Source organism: Natrix helvetica (genome assembly GCF_964273705.1).
Source record: "Natrix helvetica genome assembly, chromosome: 2".
Taxonomy (NCBI): domain Eukaryota; kingdom Metazoa; phylum Chordata; class Lepidosauria; order Squamata; family Natricidae; genus Natrix; species Natrix helvetica.
In genome coordinates, this window is record NC_138552.1 from 101891409 (window position 1) to 101919237 (window position 27829).

Consider the following 27829-nt stretch of genomic DNA (forward strand, 5'->3'; position numbering starts at 1 on the left):
GGGGCTGAAGTCTGGGAAACTGAATGGAACTAGCAGAGTATTTACTGGCCGGATGCCCTTCCGGTCACCAATGAGGAGTTTTGTTCAGCAGATATTTTCTCACTATGCCCAGAGAGAGAAATATCTGCCTCTAGGATTGTGATTATCAGGAGAGAGCTCCACCTCTAGGCCACTGCACCATTCCGAGTGGTTAGAATGCATTATTGCAGACTAATTCTGCTGCCAGCAGTTCAATCTGACCGGTTCAATGTTGACTCAGCCATCCATCCTCCTGAGGTTGGTAAAATGAGGACCCAATAGGGGCAATATGCTTTACTCCGTAAACCGCTTAGAGTATAAGCACTATATAAGTCTATATAGTCCTTTAGATTTGAACTCAACTGACCCTGCTGCTCTCCATCTATTTGTAAACGGGAACTCAGAAAGAAAAAAACCTCCCCCAATATTTTCACTGCCTGGAAGGGTTAAAATGTCATATGTGGTGAGCAGCAATAGATAACTTTTTCTAATGGCATGGGATTCCTGTCTAAGGCATGCATGGAGGAAAGAATTAGCTGGGCTCCTCTAAAGGCCATTCAGCAAAATGTCATCTCTGAATAAGGACAGGAAGCCCGGATTTTCAGCCATCCCAAAGCACATACATTATCTGCTTGCCTCCAAAGTCCACAAACCAGGTTAAATCAAATGACTTTATTGGTATTAACTTCTGTATCAAACAGGAGAGTGAGTTATGAATAAAGAAGCATGAACGGGAGTGGGATAGGGAACAAAATATATATATATGAGGTGGGCACGTGTCTTCATATAATGCTTGTAAGTATCCAGGAGAAATATGACAAGGTGCCACTGAGGTAGAGAGATCTCTGAACTAATCTAGCAGAATTCTTTTGTTATTAAAACTGTAACCCTGAAAACAAGGAAGTCGCGCCTTGCTAGCATTCCAACTTAGTGTTTCTCAATCTCAGCCACTTTAGGAAGTGTAGACTTCAATTCCCATTATTCTCCAGCCAGAATTCCCCAGAATTCCAGGAGTTGAAGTCCACACATCTTAAAGCTGCTGAGGTTGAGAAACACTGTTCTAGCAGAAGACTGTGCTTTAGAAACTAAGCAGGTAGTCCTCGACTTACAACAGTTCATTTAGTGGCTGTTTGAAGTTACATCGCTGAAAAAAGTGACTTATGACCATTTTTCACACTTATGACTGTTGTAGCATCCCCATGGTCACACGATTCACATTTGGACGCTTAACAACTGTCACATTCATGACGGCAGTGCCCTGGAGTCAGGTGATCGCCTTTTCTGACCTTCTGACCAGCAAAGTCAACGAGGAAACCAGATTCACTTAACAGCCATGTTACTAATTTAATTGCGGCGGTGATTCACTTAACAAATGTGGTAAGAAAAGTCATAAAATGGGGCAAAACTCACTTAACAATATTCTCACTTAATAGCATAAATTTTTGGGCTCAATTGTGGTCATAAGTTATGGACTACCTGTACTGTAGATACGGGAATTGACAAAGTTACACATTGATTACGGTATTCCTTTATATGTTCATCTATGGCTGGATTTAAAAAACAAATCCTGTTTGTGTTGGATAAACTCCAAAATCAAAACTCTAATTAGCCATGCCAATGAGTATTCAAAAGCTTTGCTATTTATAATCTCCCAGAAAGGTTTGCTGCATTGTAAAATAAATAAATAAACGCTGCAGTTAGGTCTTCAATGGGATTTAGGATGTTGCTAACCCAAATCAGGATATTTACTGTATATTAAAACAAATCATAGTATCACTTTAGCAGTTATGCTAATAAATGTTACAGTGCTATTCAACTGTGCTATTTTGATGAAGGAATATTAAATTAGAAGTGGACAATCTGGTGCAATACACACACTCTATAATCATCCAGCTAATGATGAGATTAGTCCAAAATAGCTAGCTTGCCTTCCTGTGTATGAAATCATGATCTTTTAGAGTGCAGACCTAAATATACCCATAGAGTAGTTATGAGTATATTTAGGTCTGCATTCTAAAAGATCATGGTTTTCTCATAAAAGTCTGAATGACAAAGAACAGATTTTTTTTCTGTTTAAAGTAGCAATGCAGGCATGAGCTGCTTGATCTTACCAGTTTAAACGTCTATCTGAATATTTGAAGCCTTAGAATATCTTATCAAATTACTTTTGATAAGGAGCTTAAACATCCCCAAAATTACCAAAAGAAAAGCTCTGTTAAGACAACTGCAGAATCTTATCATCACCATGAACCAGCCTAGCCCAGTCTTATCCTGTGTGCATACCACACATATACCCTCCCCAAACAGGTTTAACTACGGTTTCCAGAAGTCCTGCATATCTGGAATATGTATGCCAAAATGGGGAAAGTTTCAACAAAAAAATAGACATTGTCATAGTGTTTCCATGTCGTGCTCAATACTAGGTTTCTTCCAACTTATTTCTTTGCCATAATTACAGCTGGGAACAAGGTTTCTCAGTCCTTCCTTTGAGAAACTGGGAAAGAGCAGGACAGAGAATATCAAATGGTGTCCAATACAATTGGATCCACACTGGGTGTTAGAAGGGTAGTACTTAGCAGTCAGACCAAGAGCAGAAAAGTGTATTTCATGGGGGTAAATTGACATTTCATATTATGAGATATTGAGAAATTGCACTGCCATCACCCCATTGTGTGTGACTCTTTTTTAAAAAAAACCTGATGATTATTTGGAGAGTGCAGAGTTTCAAATATGATCCCCGAAAGTTGCTTTGGACACTTTGAACAAAACGAGTGCTTGTCTGCAACAAAATAGCTGTATTTCTTTTTCCTGGATTAAATCACCTTTTGGAAAGCGAATTTGAAGTGCTCCACAGTCGTAAAGATTACTGGGCAATCTCAGTATAATGGATTTGTCAATTGAAGCATCCTACATAGAATCCAAATGTCTAATACATGAAAACTCCTGCTCACAATAACAGTTAAAATGCCTGCTAAACTAGCATAACTCAAATATTTTATAAAGCACTTGTAAAAGATGTACAGCCAGTTTGGTGTAGTGGTTAAGGCATTATGCTAGAAACTGGAAGACTGAGTTCTAATCCTGCCTTAGACTCAAGGCCAGTTGGGTGGCCCTGGGCCGGCCACTCTCTCTCACCCCTAGGAAACAGGGAATAGCAAACCAATTAAGAAAAACTTTGCCAAGAAAATTGCATGAACATGTCCAGGTGGGGTCAAAAACCAGGAGTCAAAACTGACTCAAAGCCACACATAAAAGTATAAATAACTGAACTGCTGTTTGCTGTTAACACAGGCAGATATCAGATTCTACAAAACACCAGGCTGTGAAGTTTCCAAGAGCTGACCTAATTAATTTACGAGCCTCGAGACAAAGCTCAAAAAAACCCCATTCATTTATTAGGACTAACGTCTTGGCATGGATGTCTGTGGAGCCGAAACTAAATTCCACTTAATGGCGTCTGAACTTTACCTCTGTGTCTCCTCCCCTCTGTCATCAATCACATTCTCCAACAGGACGTTATGGCAGGGTTCTGGACATGCGCATTCACATCCCAGTTACACAAATATGAGCCTTTTTTTACTCTGGCCAAAAGTATGCATGGCATTTCCCCCCCTTCTCAAGTTGATAGTTGTCATGGAAACGCTTTAGACGTTGACACCAGGCATTATGTCTATATTATTAGCCTCAACTGTCAAACGACTAGTTGCTACTGTACAAACAGATGTCTTCTGCACTCAGAAGGTCCTTTAATTCTGTAACTAAATATGGCAGTCAAGATTTCCTCAAAATAAGATACAGGTTTGGCATGACATCAGATTTAAGCTTGCCTCAGATCTATGTTTAGCGTCTCTTAATTAGCTAGAAAAGTCATCAGAATTCAATTGCAGAGCTGCCTGCTTGCATTAAATCACTATAATTTTTTGACTCCTTAAGCCCCTCCTACAGATCACAGGGCCTCTCTTTTTAGACATTTCACTATCAAGAACTTTCCCAAAACTTTTCCAAGTCAAACAGGCAGGTTCACAAGTGCCTTGTTATGAAAGTCTAACTTCTTACATTTGAACAGAGACTCAATTAAACAAACCAAAAAGACATAGCTGCATTTGTGAAAGCTGCACATGCACACAAGTGAAACCATCCCCTCTCCACCCAAACCTCTGCTACCACTGTCTATGCCGGTCCTTTGAGCCAAAAAGGTTGGGGAACCCTGATATAGAACAATATCGTTGAGAATCAATGACACAAGCAACGGTTCTGCACCTAAGTTCAATATACATAATTGTCTCATTTAAGGATCACAGATTCAGTCTATAATTGAAAACTTTCTAACTTTAATATGTATGTATGTATGTATGTATGTATGTATGTATGTATGTATGTATGTATGTATGTATTAAATATACATATACACACTTTTTAAAGAAGTGAATACTGGGAACATATTGCAGATCAAGTACATTAATGTGTAAAATTAAAGCTAGAGGCATCTTACAAGTCAGACCTGGAAGTCATCTTTTACTTTTTGGGATTTCAGGCCTGCCACATTTTCTACTGTGGGAAAAAGGGAGAGGGTGTTTCTTGGAACTCTGACAGGTTACTTTGCTCTTATTGTACAATGTAAGTTTAAATATAGATTCCTTCTAGTTCTCAGTTGCACCAACTTTTGGTTTCATTCTTGGCAATTTTTCAATTGCTTCATTTCTCTCATCTCCTCAGTAAACTAAGGAAACCACATGGGGCTGGCAACTATGAAGGGGCCTAATAGTACAGCAATCTCAGTGACCACAGGGCACTATGGTGGCTGTAAGGGTAAGGACTGGTAGCGCGTCACTTTTTTCAGTGCTGCCATTAAACATACCACTAAACGTATGATCATAAGTCGAGGATTACCTATAGATCTGAATTTGGTTATAATAGCACACTTTGAGTCACGTCATCTTTAGGATTAGCAGGATACTTTGTAGGAAATGCTATTGTTGCTTCTGGTCTCTTCCAATCAAGCACCAAAATCCCCCCCCCCCCCGCCCCAGTCTCACTGGAACTCAAGTAATAGACATCTGCCCCATTGAATATACAAAGAAAAACCACACACTTTTTTGTGTGTGGTTGGCTTTTTTTGTTTTAAATAATTTTCTAGAATTTCGGGGGGGAGGGGATACGATGAGGTTTAATTTCCTTATACAATTTCACTTCAATATTAGTCCGGCTTCCAAAAAACTTTCTTTTGTTCCACTCACAGGAAATTTTTTATCTTGTTTGCCAATCGGTGTTTATTGTGCTACTATTATGATTTTATGTAACTTAACTGTTATTTGTCGCCCAGAGTCATGAGGTTGAGACTCTTTGCATCATCTTACAAGTCCTATTTTAATCTAGACAAGTCACACAGGGGACCCTAAGCTGCCTTTTTGACAATTTCCTTTTACAGTTGCTCTCTGTTCAGCAACACTTCCAAGCCTTGATTTAAATTCAAACTGCATTCTTCAGATTTTGGATTTGTACCTACATCTACATCTGAACTTCATTCCAAGCAGCCATCCCAACCCGGTGGCTGGTGGATATATTGGATTAAAAAACCTGCTTCATTCCGTATCAGCATGTGTAACAACTACAGTGTCACAAAGTTATCCACAACACAAGAACTATAACTGGAGTATAAGAGGTTGATAATGCAACTTTTCTACTGGTAAAGAGGCGAGTCCTTCCTGGGTCTTCTTTTGAATTTTCCAGTTCTACAATTGCCAGCATCCGATTCAGGTCAATTAAGCTAACTGACTTGAGGTCTCTGCATGTTCTCAATGTAACATTCAAACATCGGGAGTCCCTTCGGGGAGAGGGGGCGGTCTATAAATCAAATAAATCTAATCTAATCTAATTTAGTTCTGACTTTTAATAGTACTGATTTTAAAAATGAAAATGGCTTTCTGGTTGGGCTGCATTAGTGTTTTCAATCTACCTTCCAAATTTAGCATAAACCAGATTGACTGCCATTTTCAGATTTCATGTCCAGAACACCTTAGCTTACTCTGAGAATTAACAGAGTGGTTGGGGTGTGTGTGTGTCACAATTGTCAATTGCTCTAGATGTTAAATGATTATCAGAGTAAAAGTCGGACAGAGAATAAACCTTTATAAGTTGGTATGCTACATACACCAGGTTTCCCAATATTTCCAGCCATGTCAGCTGGCAATTTTAAGAGTTTAGTTCAAGAAATCCAAGTTATGAAAGCCAGTGTCAACCTGAAGACAGCTTCACCAGTAAGATAAGGATACATTCCTTAATCCATTCCATGAAAAAGACAACTGCATTGAAGACTATTTTTATTTCCTTATATGCTTCTGTCCAAGGTTACTGTGAAAGTTATTTCACCATTAAAGTGAAATATTTTGTAACACATCAGTTAGATACCCGCTCAGGGTTGTATAAAACCCCCAGTTTAACAGTTACAGATTAACAGACCGAAATCTTTTCATATAATGTACCCCTCTGTTCCTGCATAGTATTCTCATTTGTCATTTTCTGCAGGTGGAAAATCCCCCTTCATCAACTTATGCAGGTATGTAATGCCCATTTAAATTTAATGTACATTTTGACTTTATTGCTCTTTCTTTTTTTCTCCCTCCGGGCTGTTACACTAAAAGATTTCCTGTAAATAACCAGGCAGAAGGCACCTGCTATTTTAACAGAAATGGAGATGGTTTATTTCTTTTTTAAAAAAATCATGTGCATGTAATTGGATAGTTGAAAAAAAAACTGACAGCCACAAAAGTTTAAATTATTATATTGGTTACACAAGATTTCACTGAGGTCAAAAAGCCACTGTCCAACCCGGTCTTACAACAAGTCTACTAAAAGCCCTCTAACAGATGACGCAATCACTTTAGAAAAGCTCTCGGCATCTTTATCCAAAGCATGGAGCAGATGCGCTATTAAGCCGGCAAGAGAGATCTTTTCCGGACTCCACAAACTGTTATTTATAGATTTAATCAGGAGAGGAGCCTGAATAACAACTGCATGTGGTGCCGCCTCAGTTCAGACTTAATATAAAAAGGGCATTAAGACTTTCTGCATTTGCTTTTCTGCCTATTCAAACAGACACCCATCCAATGAGAGCTAGTCCTATGTTCAGTTATAGAAACCAAATGTTTTTATACACAAGACACTTTTAGATGCATAAGATTGTTGTGAACTAGCCAAGAAAAGGGGGGAAAATGTTTCGATCAGCCCTCTCACTGCTTGATGGACAATCTATGCAAATGAGTAATAACTACAAAGATGGTTCATTGCTTTACGATATGTATGTTTTTTTCTCAATTATTTTTTTTAGAATGAAACAGGACAAACACACTTTTCCAGAAAATAAATGCACTGGAGCATTGAGTTAGGTAAAGATCAGAGTTAATTGTGTTGTCAACATGGGAAGAAAGATGTAGAATCGTAGCCAACACAGTTGCCTACACCTACTTCCCTGGCACTTATTTTTCTTTATAAATAAATGAAGAAGGTAACTCTCTAGATACTCAACACTGAGAATAAATTCATATTTTAAGACAGTGAGCTGTTTGTTATTCATTTAGTCTGTCTTCTTTTTAGACTCCAGAGAATTTGAACTCAAATGAGCTACTGAGTATAATTAAATACTTTGTATCCCTGGTTCTTGTAGGTTAGATATCCAATCTAACAGAAATAATCCGTACTCATATTATTTTTATGCATACTGCTTCTTATATCCCTAAAATGGTTTTAACCGAAGCTACATAACAGCAATATAATATGGTTGCAAAGAGGGCAAATTGGGTTTTAGGCTGTATTAATGTGAAGTTTTTGAAAAATGGAAGAATTCCATACTGGTAAGATATCATCTCAGATGTTACATCTAATTGTATGCACCACGTTTTTAAAAAGTTTGAAACAAATTGGAATGAAGTAAAGAAGGGCAATGGGAATGATAAGAGGACCAGAAATTAGATCTGACAAGCAGAGATTGAGAAAAATGGTAATATAAACTCTTGAAAAGAGAATATGGAAAGCAATGCTCCAAGATTCATCTAATACCTCATGAGATATTATGCAGAAGGTAGCCAAGACAATATTTCTCTGTACCAGCATGGAATAAAAATGCCTATTGTGCAGAACATGGAATAATGATTGTAAATTAAAGGACAATAGAGTAAGATCAGTCAATAAATGGAATTAGTTAGCTAAAGAAGTAGTGTCGTCTTCACTTAATATATGTAAACAATATACAGACATACTGAATAGGGGCAATGGTTCAATTTGGATTCGTACACTGAATAAGGGAGTTGGATCAATGCCCTAAAATATGTCTTCCAACTCAGCGATTCTATGATTAAAATTTTAGTTGGCTGGGGATAGGTGGAAGAGCACCAAGATTTTCAGAAGCACAAAATACTTGACAGGAAGTAAACACTGTTGGGGGGGAGGGGAGACATGGCCACTATCCATAGAATCCTGGCTAACAGTTGAAAAGGGAGAGAAAACAAAAATCACAGACAATGAAATACACTATCGTCCTGATAAGAGATCTGGATTCCAGCTCAGGAGCCATCAACACAACACTCCACAATTCTTTATTATAGAACTCACCACTATGTTCTTAAATGTCTAACATGGCACATTTAAATTACAGAAAGTTACAGGAGACTTTTATCACTCTTCAGAATATCATAAGCAAATTAGTTTAGCTCCAGAGTATGAATCAGCTTCAAGCAGTAACGGTACAAGAAGCTGATCGCTAAAAATAATAGGCTTGAAAAGATGTAAGCCTCTGGTAGGGTGTTCAAAACAAGCTTGCTCCATCTTTTCCATCATCCTATTGGGTATTGAGAAGTTTCACAGCTAACCACCAATCAGAAGCCCCTTAAGGATGACTGATGAGTCAAAGGCCTTCAGAAATGGGCCTATAAAAAAAAATTAGAGCATGTCTTTTGTTCTTACACAGTTTCAACTCTTAAGCAAAAGTGGACCCTCTATTATTCCTGAAGCACTTACCAACCTCTCCCCCCCTTTTTCGCAAGGGTTGTGGAAAGGTTGCCCACTCCTGTTTTTAAGGCAAAACGTAGAAATACGTTACACAAAACAGAACATCGAGAACCATAAAGGCTGTTACTTAAAGAGGGTAACAATGTCATATTACACCTTCTGACAGCTGACTGGACAAAACGACAGAGTCTTGAGTGCCTTTTTATATTTTAAAATTTTATACTATGGGATGATTTTTCCAATGTAGCTCTGTTTTGCACCCCAAAAAAACCTGAAGGTAAAAGAAGACGTCAGTTTGCAAAACATTCCCCAGTTTATATTGGGAGTTACAAGTTTATATCGACAACGGAAGGCTTGTCCATAGCAGTGCCAACACAACGCTTGTTTGACACTAATCCAACTTTAACTAATCTAAGTTATCAGGTTTCACTCAACAGGCCATGTGATTTTTGGGAGGGAGAAAGGGAAGGAAAGAGAAAAGGCAGGAAGCCAAGTGATACATCCACTTACCCAAATTAAGGAAGTCTGTGCTAGAGGAAGGAGGCGGTGCACTGTGTGTGGAAGGAAACATAGCAGGTACAGTTGGTGCATTTGAACTAAGAAAGTCACCAAAGAGATCAGGACCGGTAAGAGTTGGACTGTCTGCCTTGACTGTGAATGGGTCAAACTGGTCAGCTAAAGATAAAACAAAACACAACACAACATTGCTGGTGTTACTTGAGATGCTTCCAGAAATAAGGCAAGCAAAAAGTTAAGATTCTGCTCTGGCAAATATAGCAAGCCTGAGGAGGTGCCAACACAAGGAATATTAAGGACAAATTCTTTCTAGATGTTAAGACTGAGCTTTACACAAACCTGGACTATTATTAAGGCTTAATTGCTATTATATAACAAAAGGGTTTCTAATCATCAGAAAGAGCAACCCTTTCTGTAATAATGCCTCAGATAATCTGTATCCAATCCGTTCAGCCTCTTAAAAGTCTCTTGACTCTCAATAAAGAAAAAGCTGCAACCTCTGAAAGCCACAAGAAAGCCAACTAAGTTTTATACTAAAAGAAAGCCGGCTGGCAAACTGAAATTAGCACAAAACTCATCAGCAGAAGGAAACCTAACAGGGTTTCCTTTACAAAATAATAATAATAAAGCCCTGTGGTCTAGTGACCCGAATGGAAGGAGAAAAGTCATACTGTACCAGTCAGAAGGGAAGGCATTATTGATTTTTTTTTTTCAAAAGAAGCTATCAAAGGGGAGGGAAGAAAAGAAAAAAGAAAAAGAGCAGCTCCCAGCCTGAAGGTATTTCACTGCCTACTGTCAAGCAAAAACTGACTGCAACTGCTCAGGAACTGTATTTATACCCAGCAGGGAACGCCACACTGTGGCCAGTGGGAAATCTGGCAGATGTTCCACCTTGGCACTTAAAGGTTTTAAGAGTCAAGGCTCCTAGAAACCAAGATGTGGTAATGTTCGTTGTGAACACAACAGCAAAGCTGCTCGAATTAGCAACCCACCCTAACCCCCTCCCATCATTCCAAACAAAACTAACCTGATCGTTTTCATCATCACACATCGGTAGATGAATATAATAATAAACGAGGCATTTTTCATAAACACCCAACATGCAATCCTGTTCCAAACAATTATAGCATCGTTGCCCTCATCTGATGTCAAGATGTATTGCAATCATTAGAACAATGTTGCTTCCTCAAGGGCAAACTTTCATTTACAACAGTTTGAAAGGGGAAGGTTCGCGACAGGTAAAACCATACTGCACAAAAACTTCATCAGGGTAGAATGAAAGTTCCCACTGTTTTTGCAGCCATTAGGAGAGTCCATCCTTAATTTTACATCCTTCTGAGATTGTGAAGGAGGGAGCATATAAGGTGGCTAAACTTTGCAGCAGACACAAGACAAAGCGAAAACCACAAGGGTGAACACACAATTTTTTATAGTTTCTCAGAATGTGCAGCTAATCACACCTTTCTCCAGTCAGATTCTGAGAGCAAATGCAGTGAGTGAGAATTCAGAAAGGAGACAGACTGATCAAGAACCAAATGACTTGGGCGGAATGGACTGCCTTAAATGTCTCCCTTGACATACAAGCACTCCTCCTCGGTGGCCAAATTCTAAACAAATTATTTAATGTTCAGAGAAAATGCTAACTCCCCTGCTTGAATTTCATAAATTTGTTATACTGTAATTAGTTTCAAGAACATGGCGCCCTCTATATGTGCTGGACCAGATTTCCCATCACATTGGAAGGGGCCAGATTGAAACTAACTAAAACCATGTGGCACAAAACACAGAAATCTACTTTACCATTGGAAGATAATTTAAAACCTTTTGAAGAATGAAAGAAGAGGCATTTTTGGCTCACACAGAGCTTTCATTGTGCCATTATGCTGTCCAACAGCCCTAATCCATAAGACGCCCCTGTTCTATAAACTCTTTCCATTTGGTATTAATTGGCCCATGGTATTAATAATATCCCTTAAACAAGAAAAACCAAGCAGCCAGAACCCAGCTGGAACACTAATACTACAGGTAGAAATAGGATAAAAAAAATAATGTGAGCACTGGCCTATCTTTCCAATAAAAAGATAAAGGTAAAGGAGTCTCTGATATTTTACTCAATTGATCATTGCCAACTCTAAGGGGCGATGCTCATCTCTGTTTCAAGGCCTTGATCCAGCGCTGTCCAAAGACATTTCTGTGTTCTTGTGGCCAGCATGACATCACGGTGTGCTGTTACCTTCCCATCGAAGGGGTACCTATTTATCTACTCACACGTGTATGCTTTCAAACTACTAGGTAGGCAGGAGCTGGAGCAAGTAACAGGAGCTCACTCTGTCATGTGGTGCTCAGGTCTTGAACCAGGACTGCTGGCTTTCCAAATGACAAGCCCAGTATGTTGACCACTGATTCACCATGCTGCCCAATATTATTGCATAAAACTTTTATTTCTTAAACTAAATCAGCAATTTCTGATTTTGAAAGTTTTCAGGTTGGTCATTAAGTGAAAAAAACCATCCCAGACTTAAGCAAATCACCATGGTTGTTAAGCGAGACAGCTCAGAATTATGACATGAGGTTTCACGTCTGCATTTCCCATTAATTCTGCTTTTTTGGAAGCTGGCTGTGAAGCTCATAAATGGCTTCACAATGGCTTCACAACCAGTTTCCAAAAGGCAGAACTGTGCCCAAACGTGCCCACCAGCATCACATAACTGTAGGACGTTGTCAACAGCTGTAAATGCAAGGATTTGTTGTAAAGCTGTTGTTTTAAAAAAAAGCTGTTGTAACTTTGGTCATTAAACAAGGCAGCTGGTAAACAATGACTACTGGTAATGGCTAACATTGATAGTACCCAGAATAAAGCTAATACTGATTCCATTACACTTGGATGATATTAAACTGTAAGTACACACCTCTTAATATTTAGCTTAATTTTAATCACTCTTGCTTTTCAGCTCCTGCCTTTGCCTTTAAGGTAAGGCAGGGGTGTCCAAGCTTGGCAACTTTAAGACTTGTGGACTTCAACTCCCAGAATTCCCCAGCCAGCTGGCTGGGGAATTCTGGGAGTTGAAGTCCACAAGTCTTAAAGTTGCCAAGTTTGGACACCCCTGAGGTAAGGTAACAAGATGTAATAACAACAGGAACAACTGATAGATTAAACCAAACAATCACTATATTAACGATCAGTGTAATCTGTTTTCATTTCTCTCCTCCTCTATAAACCTCCTCACAAACATATAGGATTTGTTGTGATGTAAACACAAAGGCTAGAACTGTACCATTTAAAAAATCAAATTTAAAAAGCTGAGGTTTTCAAGATCAAGCATCTATTGAAACATTTCATTTTGTACTCTAGAGCAGATTTTTCTTTTTTTTTTAAAAAAACACAAAATCAAAACTTGGGTTCCTTGGAAAGACTAATGGAAGAAACAACTCTTCACAAGGTATTTGGGGGGGATATTTGGGGAAGGGACAAAAGAACAGCAGCAAAGGCGGGGCTTGTCAGATGACATTCAGAAGCCCTGCCCTCTTAATCACAGCTTTGGCACCAATGCTGAAAGAAACAAAAAGTTGTCTATCTTTACTCAGCTGCTCTGCAGGCCAGAGTTGTACCTACCTGTAGAAGAGGTGGTTGCTGCTGAGGAACTGTTACCCTGGGAACTTGCTGAGACCTGGGGCTGCCCACCAAAAAAGAAGTCTGCTCCTCCACCCAGGAGGTCTGCAGCTGAATCTTCTGATATTTCTGGAGTGCTACCAACAAAGAGTCCATTCAGCAAGTCTGCATTGCTGGAAGAACTTTTCATCTCGGTTGGAGGTTGGAGCAGTTCAGGATTAGCCTCTGAATCCAGTCCAAGCAAGTCAATGCTGTCTTCTTCAGGAGCCTCTTCTGACTGAGCAGCTGGCATATCAAAGCCAGCTTCAAAAAAATGCTTGCCATCTTTCTGTTCCAGGAGGTGCATCTCTCTGTCCTCAGAAGGTCTAACGTCACTGGGGAATGCAGAGAATTCCTCATTGGAAGGTTCATCCTCCTTCTCTTCCTCAACGCGATCAAGACTCTCTTGAGAAAAGGAATCTTCAGGAGCGGTTTCAGATTGTTTTCCTTCTGTTTATTTTTTTTTAAAAAAGAAGTTTGTTAATATTAGTACACCTTTCCCTGAAGAATTCATTGCAAAGCATATGGGATTCTCTTCTCTTACCAACATAACAATTCATTCAAAGGCACCTGCTGAACTCAATCGGCTGACTTCAGAGGAAGATAACTTTATATGTCAACAACCATTTTTTCCCCAAGGGGTATTTTTGTAAAGCTCCAAGCAGCACTCCTCAAATTGCCATGGCTGCCAAAGTCTTAGCACAGCCTTGAGAAACGTGGATTTCAACTCCTAGAACAGGAATATGGTGGCTTGCATGGTTAGGATGCTGGGTGGGAGGTTAGCAAGCCTGCGTTCAAGATCTAAGCGATACCGTGTGGTGGGATGAGCTCCCATCCTTTGCTCCAGCTCCTGCTGAGGACATGAAAGGAACCGCCAACTGGGCACCCCCTGGGAAACAGTGATGTCAGTGGCTAGCCCTTTCAACCCAGAAGTGCCTCGGTGTTTCTGACACGAGTGCAAACTCCCAGAACCTCCTAGTTAGCATGATTACTGCCGAGAATTCTGGGGAATTACAGCCCCACATTTTGAGACTGCCCAGTTTGGGGAAGAGTATTTTAAGGGCAAATCCAACACCAAGTCCAGTGACCTTTTTTGCCTCTGCAAAGGCTGCAGAAGGAAATGGTCAGACACAGTAAAATGGCCAGCAGCGGAAGCCTCTCCATCTTGAAAAAGAAACATAACTGAGGACTTTGGCCAAGGACATTATTAAGAGAAACTGCTTCATAAAATCATATAGCAACAGCACTTATTTACCACTTCACAATGCTTTCCAGCCCTCTCTAAGCGATTTTACAGAGTCAGCCTATTGCCCCCAACAATCTGGCTCCTCATTTTATCAACCTCGGAAGGATGAAAGGCTGAGTCAACCTTGAGCCTGGTGAGATTCGATCTGCCAAACTGCAGGCAGCCGGTGATCAGCAGAAGTAGCCTGCGGTACTGCACTCTAACCACTGCACCACCGTGGTCCATCATAATCAAGAGGAAGCAAGGAAGCAAAAACTGTTTGCTTTCTTCATGCAATTATAATGGATGAAGCAAAGCAGCTGTGGTTAAGCTGCACAAAAGGCAGAAAGCAGGACTCTTCCATTATTAGCTATGTTTAAAGACCAGTTTGGGGGTTTTATGCTGACTTAGTTAGATTTAAGAATAAGGACTCAGCACAGGTGGGTTCCCCCCCTTTTTTTTCTCTTTCCTGCTACCCTCACCCTCCCATTCTCCTGCCAGAATTTAGATTATAAGGTATGCGGAAGGGTGAGATCAATCATCCATAAGCTGCTCTGAGAACTTTTGAGGCTAAGAAAAGGATAAAAGGAGAGTTTAGAAAAAACGAAGAGCAACAACACAGCTTTTGCTAGTAACAGATCCTTTCCCTTTACCTTGCCAGTCGAGTGTATGAAAGAAGTTTGCCTCGGCACTGCCGCTCTCTGGAGAGTCTGGCTCCACAGGTGCACCTTCAGAAGAAGCTTCTGATGTTGATGCTTCTGCTTCGTATTGGGCAGTTGATCCCGGCTGCCTAGGCAGTTCAGGCTTACCTATTAGATAAAAAGTAACATTCAAACCCAAGGAATATAAAAACATCCTATTTAAGCCCCCGCCTCTTTTGGAACTGGCTTTCTCTTTAAGTGCTTAAAAAGGAAGAAAAGGCTACTCAGGGGGTAGCAAGGGATACAGTGGCTCAGTGGCTAAGATGCTGAGCTTGTCGATCAGAAAGGTCAGCAGTTCGGCAGTTCAAATCCCTAGCACTGCATAATGGAGTGAGCTCCCGCTCCTTGTCCTAGCTTCTGCCAACCTAGCAATTCGAAAGCATGTAAAAGTGCAAGTAGGAAAATAGGAACCACCTTTGGTGGGAAGGTAACAGCGTTCCATGTAACCTTCGGCATTTAGTCATGCCAGCCACATGACCATGGAGAGGTCTTTGGACAGCGCTGGCTCTTCAGCTTTGAAATGGAGATGAGCACTGCCCCCTAGAGTCAGGAATGACAGCCATGGACCTGACCCAATTAATTCAGGGCCCCACACACGAAGGTGGCCACACTCTGGACCTTGTTTTTGTATCTGAACAGTGGGCGAGTGATCTGGGAAGAGGGGATGTAACCATTACTCCCCTGTCATGGTCAGATCACTCATGTCTCCGGCTGGACTTCCCTGGCGCTACCCCCCACTGCGAGGAGGCGGAACCAAACTGTCCAAGTTGGTACCGCCCCAGGCGCCTGATGGAACCGGATAGGTTCCAGACGGAGCTTGGGCCATTCCCTGTAGCCCTGACCCGCTCTCGCTCCGAGAACCTAGTGGGCGCCTGGAATAGGGCGGCCGCTGGGGCCCTGGACCGAGTTGCGCCTTTGCGGCCTCTCCTGCGGCGACGACCCACCCGGGCTCCTTGGTTTACCGCCAAGGAGGCTCAGGACCTAGGTACTTGCGGGATCGCATCCTACCACACACTTCCCTGCGATCGATTTGCTCTCACAGGGAGGGGCTCCTCCGGGTGCCGCCCACTAAGCAATGCCAACGGGCGGCACCTAGGAGTAGAGCCTTCTCTGTGATGGGCCCAACCCTCTGGAATGACCTCCCCCCCGATATCAGAACCACCACCGACTTTCCCTCCTTTCGACGAAAACTGAAGACTCACCTGTTCCGTTTAGCTGGCCTGGACCATTCATAACCTTATTATACCTCCTGGCAGATATATTTTAACTGGGTAATTTTAATTGGGTATTTTTTAGGATTGTTGAAATACTGTTTTTATCTACTTTACTTTGTACAGTGTCGTATTGCCTCCTCTTCTATGTTTTTATGTTTGTATGTTTGTATTCCATTTTATCTGTTTTATTTGACTGTACACCGCCCCGAGTCCCTTTGGGGAGAGGGGGCGGTATAAAAATCGAAATAAAGGTAAGGAATGACTAGCATATATGTGCGAGGGGAACTTTTACCTTTACCCTGCGAATGTTCTTTCTTTTTCTTACCAAATTTCGTTAAAATCTCTTGTTGTTCTTCGCGGCTGGAAAAAAGGATCTTGGGATTTAGGCCTTTGATGTTCAAGTTATCCCAAGGAGCTCGTTCCATGATGGGCTTATTTCGGGGCTCTACTTCTACTTCTAGATTCACTTGAAACAAGTCAGGATACTTCTCTTGAATATCACAGGCATCCAGATCATACCTGCAGCAATACGGCATTAGTTAGAAGCACTTCTTTTCTTAAAAAGGAAATTACGTCCTCAATGTACAACCACAACTGAGCCCAACATGTATGTTGTTACTTGAGAAATTTGTTAAGAACGTTTTGCTCCGTTTTATGACTTTTCTTGACACATTTGCTAAGTGAATCCCTCCAGCTGTTAAATTAGCAACACTGTTAAGGGGATCCAGTTTCCTCATGGACTTTGCTTGTCAGAAGGTTGCAAAAGAGGATCACATGATTCTGGGACACTGCAACCGTCATAAACGTGAGTCAGTTGTCAAGCATCTGAATGTAAATCACATGACCATGAGGATGGTCGTAAGTGTGAAAAACAGTCATGTCACTTTTTTCAGTGATGTTACAGCTTTGAACAGTCACTAAATGAACTGTTGTAAGTCGAGGACTACCTGTATTGTGTATGGCCAAACCTAGAACAACACACATTTTGCTTCAGAGCTCAGCATTTGGTGTCTATTTTTTCTTCACTCTGAAATGATCAGAAGCCACACTTAAATACCACCGTCAGAAACGTGACTGTGGAGCAGTGGTGGGTTCCGGATCCCATTCTAACCAGTACGGTTGGAACGGGCCCACATGGATGCGCGCAGCGCATGCGCACACACATGCAGCGCTTAGTGCCTCGTACCTGCCTGTGATGCCTCCGCAAGCCTCCGTGATGCTCCAGCTGCTTGGTGGAGCGGGGTGCAGGCACCAAATGCACCATGCGGAAGCGCCAAAGGCTTAAAGCACAGGTAAGGAACTCAGGCAGGCGGGTGGGCCCTCCGGAGCACCTTACCGGAATGGTACCCGGTGCTCCGGGCAGGCTCCGGTACACCCGTATCGGGGCATACCGCCTGCAACCAACCACTGCTGTGGAGTCAGTAAGAGTAAGTAAGAGTCCAAGTTATGCCTGAAGAAGAAAAGTCTCTCCAGTACTTTGGTCAGTTAAATAGCAATTATGTTGTCCAAAAAGGCTGAAGAACTGCAATGGAAGATGCTACATAGGTAGTCCTCCACTTACCACCACAATGCTAGCCCAACATTTCTATTGCTAAGCGAAACAGCTAAGTAGACTTCGCCCCATTTTATGAACTTTCTTGCCACAGTTGTTAGGTGAAATCACTGCAGCTGTTGAGTTAGTCACACAATTGTTAAGTGAATCTGGGCTTCCCCATTGACTTGGCTTGTCACAAAAGGGGATCCCATGACCCCAGCACACTGCAACCATCATAAAATATGATTTAGTTGCCAAGTGGCTGGATTTTGATCACGCGACCCAGGGGGTGCGGCAATGGTCATAAGTGTGAAAAACAGTCCTAAGTCACTTTTTTTCAATGCCGCTGTCATTTTGAACGGTCATTACATGAACTGTTTGTAAGTGGAGGGCTACCTGTATTTAAAAAACAAACCAATACAAATGCAACTAGAAGAAGTGTTGGGAAGCATTTCCTGTAGAGACGCGATCAACATACTTTGCAAATTTCACAGTAGTGGCATTGCGAGGTACAAATCCTGTATGAAACTGGATCTGGAACATCTTCATTGATGCCATCTTGAAAAGGAACAACAACAACAACAAAGGAATTAAGATGTGCTAGTGAAACAACATGCCCTGAAGACGCAAATCCTCATCTGACCACCTTCAACATTTCATTACATATATTTTCTGACTGCCAATCCTGTGTTAAAAGGCCTTTGGCCCTGGAACAGTTTATCTTGCATTCCAATTATTTCCTGCTGTCAATACATTTATTCATAACGTTTGAAGCTATGCCTATTTTTTCCCTCTAGACTCAGGGCAACTAGAATTAAAGTCAGCCAGAACTATCTTGGCCAAAAAAAAAATTAAGCTGAATTGGTAGTTAAGTGTTATTGTGAATAAATGTCAAGTGTTTCAATTACCGTAGATACAAAACAGTCTGAATTTTCTACAGCAATCTGCAGAAAATTCATATTTATATTTCTCTTTAAATGTTTATTTTTTTTTTAAAAAAAAAGCTGGTTCTCAAAAGATCAAATCGCAGCACTTAACTCTTTCACTTTTGACATTTTTCTGCAGTTGTTTCGGGTTACATAATGTCTAATAATTATTTTATTTAGACTTATACAACTTTGTTTGGAAAAAATCAGTTGAACTGAGGAAAGCAGCAGTGAAAATGAGGACATGGTATCCTATTTATAAAATAAAAAATAAAAAAGGGGGGGGGGGAATCCAACCAACTGGTAAGAACAAAGCTCTATTCTGAAGTGCCCAGCAATGTTTTCAGAACTTACAAGCACAGAAGTCCCCAGCTCGATTGTTACCTTGGCTTGGAGTCTACCACCTAAAGTGGACCTGGCATGATATATCACAATGAGGACATCTCCTTGGACGGTGATGCCTAATGGGATGACTGCTTTCCCATCTTCCATTTTGAAATCCCTAAGGAGGATAAGCATAGCCGTGATTTTAAGATCTGAATGCAATCGTCATTCATTCTGCCAGTTTATTAGTTCATTGCTTCCCTTTTTAAAGTACCGATGATGGAGATATCCCAATTCATCTGTTCTCTTGCACCTGGGCTGTGGGGCAAGCATGCACACCATACAGAAGTCAAATTAATACTCCCTAATTTGATTTTGACCTCCATTGGTGTACAAAATCAAAATTAATTCACTTTAGTTTATTAAAAGATATGGTCATACATTAAAATATATAGTTCAGTTTTACTTAAAAGTTTGACTGTGTATATGTGTGCCCTCAAGTCACACACTAGCCAGGCAAGGTATTTTGGAAGTAGTTTGCCATTGCTTTCTTCCTAAAGCTAAGAGAAGGGAACTAACCCAATGGTTGACTTTATGCCTTAAAGTGGGACTAAAACTCTTGGTTTCCTGGGGTCTAGCCTGGTAGAACCACTGAACCAAACTGGCAATTGCTCATACAGTTATAGTATTATAAGTATTATAAGCCAAGATTAGTAAAAGCAAATCCACCTTTGTCTACCTACATGTATGACAATGTTAGACTTTTGGGATGGTCCCGCCTGCCTTGAAAATGTAAACAAGGATGAAGATTAGCCATACCCCAAATTTGTATTCTGGTGTGGTCATTAAATAACAGACTTTTCTCTCTCTCAACCCAAAATCATATCATGAAACATCTTGGGAACTCCGAAATTATATGGCCAATTGTTTCTATCAAAGTCTGGCTAAGTACCTTGCGAACTGACCAACAAAGCACAAAAACACAGACATTCCTTGCACAAGCACATTTCAGAGGACTCCTGTTCTAAAATTAGGTATTAATATTTACAGCAGGTATTTACAACTTCCTGTTGCTTACTAACACTGGCTTCTAGTTGTAAACATGCCAAGATTAAATGGGGCTTTTGGGGGAGCCATTTCATACCATGCTTCAGGATAATCTTCTCAAATCACATGGCCCTCCATATGTGTTACTCCCATCAACCCTCAGCTTGCATGACCACTGGGTGATGGAAATGGCTGATTAACTGAACTCCCCAAAAAAAAAAAAATTCAGGCAAATCTGCCTTTATTTTAAAGGAATATCTAAAACTTGAAAGACTGACCACTTCTGGCTCTTTTTCAGCTGATGTCCAGCTTAGCCTCTGGGCTAAAGCAGGGGAAGGTAGTGAACAAAGCCAGTCCACCAGCCTTGATAAAATTCCAACTTTTCCTTTTCTTTCCAACCTTCAGAACTCTGGGATTTCTCTTCTTCTTCTTCCCCTTATCTCCTTTATGTTCATCTTTTACTTCATAAATTGAAGACAGGGATGCTTTTAATATGAATCAATCCAGGGAGCCTTTCCGCACAATAATCAAATAAAATATCTAATAAAATAGTCATTGCACGAATTAGTACCTGTATCTGATAGCCAACTCTAATTCACTATGTCAGCCACAAAGCTATGTTTGATATTAAGGCACCAATGGATGTCCTCCCCACCCTGGATCACATCACTGCAAGAGACAAAATGGTGGCTGTCAAGAAATCCCACTTACTTCATTTTATCATATTCTTGTGAGGTAGTGGTTATTCTTTCATCTCCGACATAAACTTCACAGAAAGGCCTACAGCCATTGCGCTGCTTGCTGAAGAGAGGAACTGGAGTCATGTTGATTGACTTTATGAGGATTGGCTTGCTGTGAGGAATGATGGGCTCGTCCGCCATCATGTCACACATATATTCAATATATCTGGGAGCGCACAAGAACATAATCAATGCATACAGTCAAAGAAGGCTGCATGAGCCAAGTCAATGCAATACAGCTTCAAGCATACATATCATCAGTAAGTGTGCAAAGGCAGTATTCTTTCTCCTACTACTCTTATGCTTTACGTAGTTAAACAGTATTGTAACACAGATACTCTGAGAAGAATAAAGCCATCTTCTTTCAGTTTGTATAATCCAATCACTGGGAGACATGCTTGCCATAGATCAGTGTTTCTCAACCTTGGTAGCTTGAAGATGTGTAGACTTCAACTCCCAGAATTCTCCAGCCAGCATAGCTGGAAGGGAATGGCTAAACCTATAGACCAATGGCTGAACCACAAGAGTGTTTTCCATATTTAGTTTAAGTGACCAAGTAAACACATACTAAGAAACAACTGTTGTTGTTTTTTACAAAAAAAGTTAAGTTTATCATTAATGGATCATTTGTTATGTAGCTGGGTCAGCCATGAATGATCATACTGGCTTCCTATGCCCTAAAGACATGTCTAAATATGTAGCTGAACAATGTTTGAGGAACACGTGCTTTTAGTAAGGCTTATGGGTCTGTCACAATCTCTGCAGTTTTATTATTATATTCCTTCTTTTTGTACTTTGTCATACCTCTATGTTCAAACTTTTTATCAATGTAAAGTATATCTCATCCCATGGTGAGTTAAGTGATGCCGTGTCCCCCATCTTGCAGTGCCTGCGGGCTGTTAGGGGTTGGATGGGGAGCAATGGGTTGAAACTAAATCTTTGCAAGACGGAGTGGTTCTGGGTTTGGGGTTCGTTGGCTCAGTTCAGTTTATTAAAGTTTATTAAATTTATAAACCGCCCCCTCTCCCCGAGGGGGACCAAAGGTGGCAGTGAGAATTGCCACCTTTGGTCTTGGATGGGGTGGCACTACCCCAAACAGACCCTGTGCGTAATCTAGGGGTTTTCCTGGACTCATAACTCCTGCTCAAAGAGCAGGTGGCAGTCGTGGCCAGGAGGGCCTTTGCGCAACTGCAGGTTGTGTGCCAGTTATGCCTTTTCCTGGACCAACGGTCCCTACTCACAGTCACTCATGCCCTAGTTACTTCCCGTATTGACAACTGCAACGCGCTCTACATGAGGCTGTCCTTGAAGAGCATCCGAAAGCTCTAGTTGGGGCAAAATGTAGCGGCCCACATGATTTTGTGCAGACCCCAGTGTGCACATGTATCACCTCTCCTGCGGGGGCTGCACTGGTTATCGATTTGCTTCCGGGTGCAATTCAAGGTGCTGGTTGTCACCTGTAAAGCCTCTCATGGCTTGGGACCAGGTTATCTGAGGGACAGTTTCTTGCCGGTCACATCTACCCGACCCAGAGCAGGGAGGCAGGGAATGTTGCGGGTCCCATCCCTGAGGGACATGCACCTGGTGGGACCCAGAAGAAGGGCCTTCTCCGTGGTGGCTCCCTCTCTTTGGAACATCATTCCCCCACTCTAATACCCTTCCGGAAGACGCTGAAGACCTGGTTCTGCCAGCAGGCCTGGGAAACCCATAGCGGAATGAAGCCCATTAAATGGCTCAAGTGATCTGTTGTCGCTGGGGCAGGGTGGGTGGGAAGTGTGGGGGGGTGATTTTGCTATATTATACTATATTAATTTGATTAATTTATTTGATTCTTTTTGTTAGTTTTTATTGTTTTAAGCGTGGTCTTTAATTCTGTAAGCCGCCTTGAGGGGAATAGGCAACAATATAAATTCATTAAATAAATAAATATCAGCGGCCTCAAAACATATTCAGAAATCTAAATACATTTTAAAAGGCGTGAACTTTATCAGCATAGTAAGGCAGCATTTGAATGACAGACGAAAACAAGGAACTTTCAATAGCTGAAAACAGGAAAAGCAGTCATTGCAATCTTGTAGAATGAACAGGTTCGCACAATGTATTATATCTCCTGTGGTTAAGTTTAGCATGCTGCCATGAGCCCAGAGTAAAGTCGAGCTATGGTTAAGGAAAAATGTCTAAACTGCAGGCCACAATAGCCAATTTATCAGGAATTAAATTTCCTTAATCATTGTTTGGTTTGTTGTATGAATCTGGGACAGTCAGGTGTCAGTTAAGTCATTCATCCTGCAGAAAATGACATGACAGACACCATGTTTAAAACCCAAATGAGGTAGGGGATGTCAGCCATTTTCCAGTCTGCATACAACAGCTTTGACTTTATTGTGGCCATATTTCTATTTTTTCTTCAATTAAAATAAACAAATAAAATGTTAAAAAACGATGGGCAATGAAAAGGTTGGCGGGATATTAAACTAAAAAGGAGGGGAAATGAAAAAATCCAGTCAGGCCGGGCACCTGTACTGGGTTTGCAGGAACGCTTTAAATGGAAACTGACCTAAATTAAATTGTTTAACGATAACACCAATGCTACAATTATAAAAACATCTTGCTGAGGAACCAAATGCCTTTGTAAGAAGACACACTCCACTGATCCGATTACAGCTTACTACCACTTTGAAAATTTTACCAAAAAATATATATATCAAGGTTTGTCTTTAAGCAAGCAACGTACCTCTTATGCGATGGCCAAATGCCGGGAGGACAACGTTTCATACTAAACATATAAACAGCAGCTTCAGCTGTGGTGAAGAGGCGACAGAAACATAAGAAAGAACAGACCACGACTGCGGATGCTGCTCTTCCGTCCTATGAAAAAGCACAGACCCATCAAAGAGGGGAATTATTGAAAATCAAACAAAATGTGATTTCACTCTTGGCAAAAATATGTCTTCCCTTTTCTGTGAATTTCTCATCTATCCGTATCCCACTCCCCATTCACCACCACCTCCATCAAACCGTTGCTGAATTGCACCTATTACTGATCCTTGACCGCAGCAAAAGATTTGACTTGATTTAATATAGCTGAGAAAAGGCCTATCAATTTCCTCATCTGCAGACTGAGAAAATAAGGACCATGATCTCAAGGTTCTTTGGCCACCTAATGAGAAGGAAGGGCTCACTGGAGAAGAGCCTAATGCTGGGAAAGATTGAAGGCAAAAGAAGAAGGGGACGACAGAGAATGAGGTGGCTGGATGGAGTCACCGAAGCAGTCGGCCTGAGCTTAAATGGACTCCAGAGGATGGTAGAGGACAGGAAGGCCTGGAGGAACGTTGTCTATGGGGTCACGATGGGTCGGACACGACTTCGCAACTAACAACAAGAAAATCTCAAGGTTATTTTCCAAACCCACTGCTAAAACTAGGGTTGCCTTGAAGAAATGCATTTACAGTATATATGAAAATCTGAATTAGACACAAGATTTAATATTATGGGGAAGAATGTTCTCTCAGCCAACTTTCTCTCCTGCACATATACTCCTATAAATAGCTGATTTCAAACTCTCCAGATTCCTATTATAAAGGAGGTTCCTCAATCTGCTAACAATTTTGTTTGCCTATTTTTGCTCATGTGCCTGCCATATGGTATCATGATTTCAAAATTCCTCTGCTAAGGTATCAGTTCTGTAGTTTGGCAAAAATGATCCAGGCTGGGAGGGGAAAGAACTGTCATACCAGGATACCACATCCATCTGTCTACCCACCCACCCACCTACCTATTTATATTTTACCCTCCTCTTATACATGTATTTATATAGTTATTTCTACGTTTTAATCTGTTGTACTTTGGTACGGACTGTACACCGCCCCGAGTCCCTTTCGGGAGAGGGGGCGGTATATAAACGCTAATAATAAATAAATAAAAGTTATTGGCCAATCTTACCATAAGGTAACTCTGGATGGCTTACAGATATTAAAAATACATCTACATTAAAACAAGAGTACATTAAAACTAGACTTGGTACAGCCACATACTCTTCATCCTCACCAATGCCTGAACTACAGCAACCAAAAAGAAATCATTCCTCCCCCTATTTTAAATATTTAGCATTGAATTAAAATCTTAGATCTACGTCATGGTGTATATATCTTCCCAATATATATTGCTTTATGGTTTTAGGACATTCCCAAGCTATTCATGGTGAATTTTAAAAGAGTACAGGTTATAACACAATTGAACCCAACATTTCTGTTTCGAAATAAGACAGTTGTTAAGCAAATCTTGCCCCATTTTACAACCTTTCCTTCCACAGCTGTTAAGTGAATCACTGCATTTGTTAAGTTAGTCACACAGTTGTTAAGTGAATCTGGCTTCCCCGTTGACTTTGCTTGTCAGAATGTCGCAAATGGGGATCACATGATCCCAGGACACCGCAACGGTCATAAATATGAGCATCTGAATTTTGATCACGTGACCATGGGGATGCTGCAATGGTCGTTAAGTGTGAAAACAGATCATAGCTCACTTTTTTTCAGAGCCGTTGTAACTGTGAACAGTCACTAAATGAACTGTTGTTAGTCAAGGACTACCTGTAATTTATTTCAGACCAGTGTGCATAGCGAAGCTCAACATTACTTACAAGGCAGTGCACAATGCAAACATTCTTGGGATCTTGCTTCAGCCATGAATGCATGTTCTTACAGATGCCATAAAGATTTTGAAGGTTTGGCGTTCGCCTTGCCGGCCAACCACATTCACATACCTGTTAAGGGAATATTGTGATTTATTAAATCTAATATACTGCCAACTATTATCACATTTAAAAAATAAAATGCCAAGCCTTCAATATAATCTGTCCCACAGAAGCAATCAAGCCCCCCCTCCCGCCTCCGGAAACAAACTGGGGCATGATCTCATTTAACAATGCTAATCCAATGCAACTGGTACTTGTTTTTCCCCTTAACAAATTGTACATTGTGACCACTCTTCATCGTTTTGGAAACTTCAGAATGAAAGGATTAAAGGGAAAAGATAAAAAGGGCAATAATGCAAGAATATTAACTGTGTCTACAAAATTACAGAAAGAGAGTCCTTTTAGGTTCTTTAGGATATAGGTTTAAACGACAATAAGCTAACTGGATGAGCCACGTGGTTAGAGTGCAGCACTGCAAGCTATTTCTGTTGACTGCCAGTGCCTTCAATTTGGCAGTTCGAATCTCACCAGGCACAAGGCTGTCTCAGCCTTCCATCTTCTGAGGTGTGTAAAATGAGGACCCAGATTGTTGGAGGCAATAGGCTGACTCTGTAAACCACTTAGAGAGGGCTGTAAAGCATTGTAAAGCAGTATATAAGTCTAAGTGCTATTGCTATCTATTTCTCTTAAAAGAGTTTTTTAAAAATATAATTAAATTGCATCACCAAAATTGGCTTTTTGAAATCTCCTTCAGATTTTAAATGATTTGTTTACAATGCTGCGCTAAATCCATTGCCGACTATTTCCAGACACTGAAACTGAAGCATCATGGCAAGAAGGCAAAAAGCACCACATCTAGGGCAGAATACAAGTTCATCTAGTCCATCGCAGGGCTAGCAGCCAATTTAAATGTGTAAACAGGATATGATGGCAATACACTTCCTCTTATGGATTCCTGGCATGTGATGATTTGGGTGCTGCAAAATCATATCTGAAATCTTTACTTCCAAAAAAACTGACAGCTCATCTCCAGAAGAGCCAGATCAGCACGGTCTGGAGGAGGAACAACACTCTTGTTGAGTGATCCTTGGAATGTTTTGTCTCTGAAAGAGAATATTCTGCAAATCCTGAATGCAGGGAGTAATTTCTGGGAACCTGGTAAAAATCTCACAAAGGCATCACATTTTCTTGCAGCAAGTTTCAATATTATGAAGAGCTTATCCAAGCTCCAATATCCAATATTATGAAGAGCTTATCCAAGGTGTTCTGACCCCCCTCTGTCCGGTAATGAACACCGACACAGGCTTGACTGTTTGCCACTTTTTAATCACAAAGATTACAACTCTGTTGGCTGCAAACCCAGACAAGAATCACATGCAAGAATAGTTGGCAGCAACCCAAATCAAACAGAACATAATACAAGACAGACAAGACAGACGTTCCTCAATACTGTTACGAGCGGTTGAGTCCTGCAAAACCTTCCTCCCAAAGTCCCGTCTTATATACGCTCTTGGGAGGGGCCACGCCCCAACCACCTGAGCTTCATTATCTTTTAGGAGCTTGTCTCCAGAGCAGCTGTTGCCTTCGTTTCTCCGCCCTCCTCAATCTTTTGTCAGGGACAAACTCCCTCCGATCTTCCCCACTGCTCCATGCCTCAGGCGCCTGCTGGTGGCCAACCAGCCTCTCTGGTCCCTGCTTTGCGTCTGAACACTGCCCAGGGTCCTCCACCTCCTCCATAGCCAACTCATAAGGTTCGTCGCTATCTGAGTCACTCAGCAGCTGCAAAGGATCCTGCTGGGTCACAACAGTGAGGGTAGCTCACAGCCTGTATGTGCTTCCACCTCGCCATCCCAAAGCTTCAGAGAACCCCATATCACTTCATTTATCACTAAAATTCAGCAGGAGAGAATGGCACTGAAATAGCTTGGAAGGGATTGCAGTTCAGAATTAAGAAGCATATATATAAAATGATATGCACTTAGAACCTATGCATAAGTTTTATAAAATCAAATCCATTAACCTTTTGAAAAAGATTTGCTGCTATTTTGAATGGTCTTTTTCTTAATTTCAAAGTATTAAAACTGGTAGAATACAAACATACACAAATTCTTGTGAAGGCTTTTATTTTAAAAAAGAAATGCTACTACTAGAGGCAAAAATATGTGTGAGTCAGGGGTGGGTTCCGCTAGGCCCTACTGCCAGTTCGCTCGTGTGCGAGGGCATTGCAGTGCACTATACT

The 27829-nt window shown here is 41.0% G+C and overlaps 1 protein-coding gene across 4 annotated transcripts in view; it reads right to left on the reverse strand.

The window, feature by feature from the left end:
* Positions 1 to 27829, reverse strand: part of GAK (cyclin G associated kinase) — a 102107-nt gene that overhangs the window by 10989 nt on the left and 63289 nt on the right. For 2 of the 4 annotated variants that reach the window (XM_081945175.1, XM_081945174.1), the window contains exons 14-22: positions 25537 to 25659; positions 23632 to 23765; positions 20869 to 21063; positions 19171 to 19288; positions 18339 to 18418; positions 16652 to 16845; positions 15065 to 15220; positions 13151 to 13636; positions 9532 to 9696 (exon numbers count right to left, since the gene is read on the reverse strand). In XM_081945175.1, the coding sequence (XP_081801301.1) occupies positions 9532 to 9696; positions 13151 to 13636; positions 15065 to 15220; positions 16652 to 16845; positions 18339 to 18418; positions 19171 to 19288; positions 20869 to 21063; positions 23632 to 23765; positions 25537 to 25659 (1651 nt within the window). The remainder of the gene's footprint in view (positions 1 to 9531; positions 9697 to 13150; positions 13637 to 15064; positions 15221 to 16651; positions 16846 to 18338; positions 18419 to 19170; positions 19289 to 20868; positions 21064 to 23631; positions 23766 to 25536; positions 25660 to 27829) is intronic. The other 2 variants (XM_081945177.1, XM_081945176.1) reach the window with 1 other exon arrangement.